The 921-nt window shown below is 75.5% G+C and overlaps 1 protein-coding gene across 1 annotated transcript in view; it reads right to left on the bottom strand.

Annotated features, from left to right (window-relative positions):
- EEF2 (eukaryotic translation elongation factor 2) overlaps positions 1 to 196 on the bottom strand; it is a 9292-nt gene extending 9096 nt beyond the window's left edge. The window contains exon 1 of the mRNA XM_010562276.1: positions 90 to 196. Coding sequence (XP_010560578.1) covers positions 90 to 92 — 3 coding nt within the window. The 5' untranslated portion in view covers positions 93 to 196. The remainder of the gene's footprint in view (positions 1 to 89) is intronic.
- Between the last annotated feature and the right edge of the window lie 725 nt (positions 197 to 921).

The raw sequence follows: 921 nt of genomic DNA, 5'->3' as shown, positions 1-921 counted from the left end.
AGCCCTCCCGGGGCAGCCATCCCCACCGACGCTGCGAGCGCGGTGCCCGCTCACCCCCCTCGGGGTAGCGGCAGGACGCGGGGTCTCACCATGGTGGCGGATGGCGGTGGATTCTCCGGGGCGGGGGGGTTACAGCAATGGCGGCGGCGACAGCCCTGTCTCGCTGGCGAGCGCAGAGCGGGCGGAAGAGAACGCTGACGTCAACCGCCCCCTTCTTATACGACGGCGCCGGCCGGGGGGCGGAACCTGCGCAGCCGGCACGCAGAGCGCATGCGCCGCCGCGCCTCTCTGGCCCTCAGCGGCCGGTATGCTCTATGGTTGGGGGGGGTTATTCCGCCGGGGCGGGACCACGTGGCCTCGCACCGGGGCTGTACCGGGGCCTGCGGGGGAGCTGGGACCGGCAGTTCCTGCCCCGCCCTGCCTTGGGTCTGCCCCGGCCGCGGCGGGGGAGAAAGTCTTCCCCACCTGCTGCCGGTAACTCGGGTGAGGACCGGCCCCGGGGGACCGGAGTCGGTACGGCTACTGCGGGGCGGTGAGCCCCGGGGCCGCTAGGGCAGCCCGGGGTTTCGGCTCCCAGGAAGAGGCGGTAGGGCAGAGTCCGGTATCAGCCCCGGCCCGGCCACCGTTGGGCCCCACCCGGTCCCTCCCCGCCAACACCGGTGGGGCGCTGCCGTGGCCCGGCGCCCCCCGCCCTCCCCGGTCCCGCAGGGTCCCAGCGCTGCGCATGCGCCGGCCGGGGCGTAAGTTGGGGGGGGGCGCCGGTGCTACAGCGCCCCCTGCGGGCGGGGAGGAACCCGGCGCCCCCCGCGGCCGGTCCGGGCCTCCCTCTCCTCCCCGGGACGGGGGTCTGTCATGCAGAGAGATTGCTCGGGCACCGAGGCGTGCCCTGGCCGTGCCCTCATCGTCACTGCACCAAGTCCC

The sequence above is a fragment of the Haliaeetus leucocephalus genome, unplaced genomic scaffold (assembly GCF_000737465.1).
Source record: "Haliaeetus leucocephalus isolate CR32 unplaced genomic scaffold, Haliaeetus_leucocephalus-4.0 Scaffold157, whole genome shotgun sequence".
NCBI classification, from domain to species: domain Eukaryota; kingdom Metazoa; phylum Chordata; class Aves; order Accipitriformes; family Accipitridae; genus Haliaeetus; species Haliaeetus leucocephalus.
The sequence above is the reverse complement of the archived record's forward strand: the minus strand, read 5'-3'. Positions and strand labels throughout refer to the sequence as shown.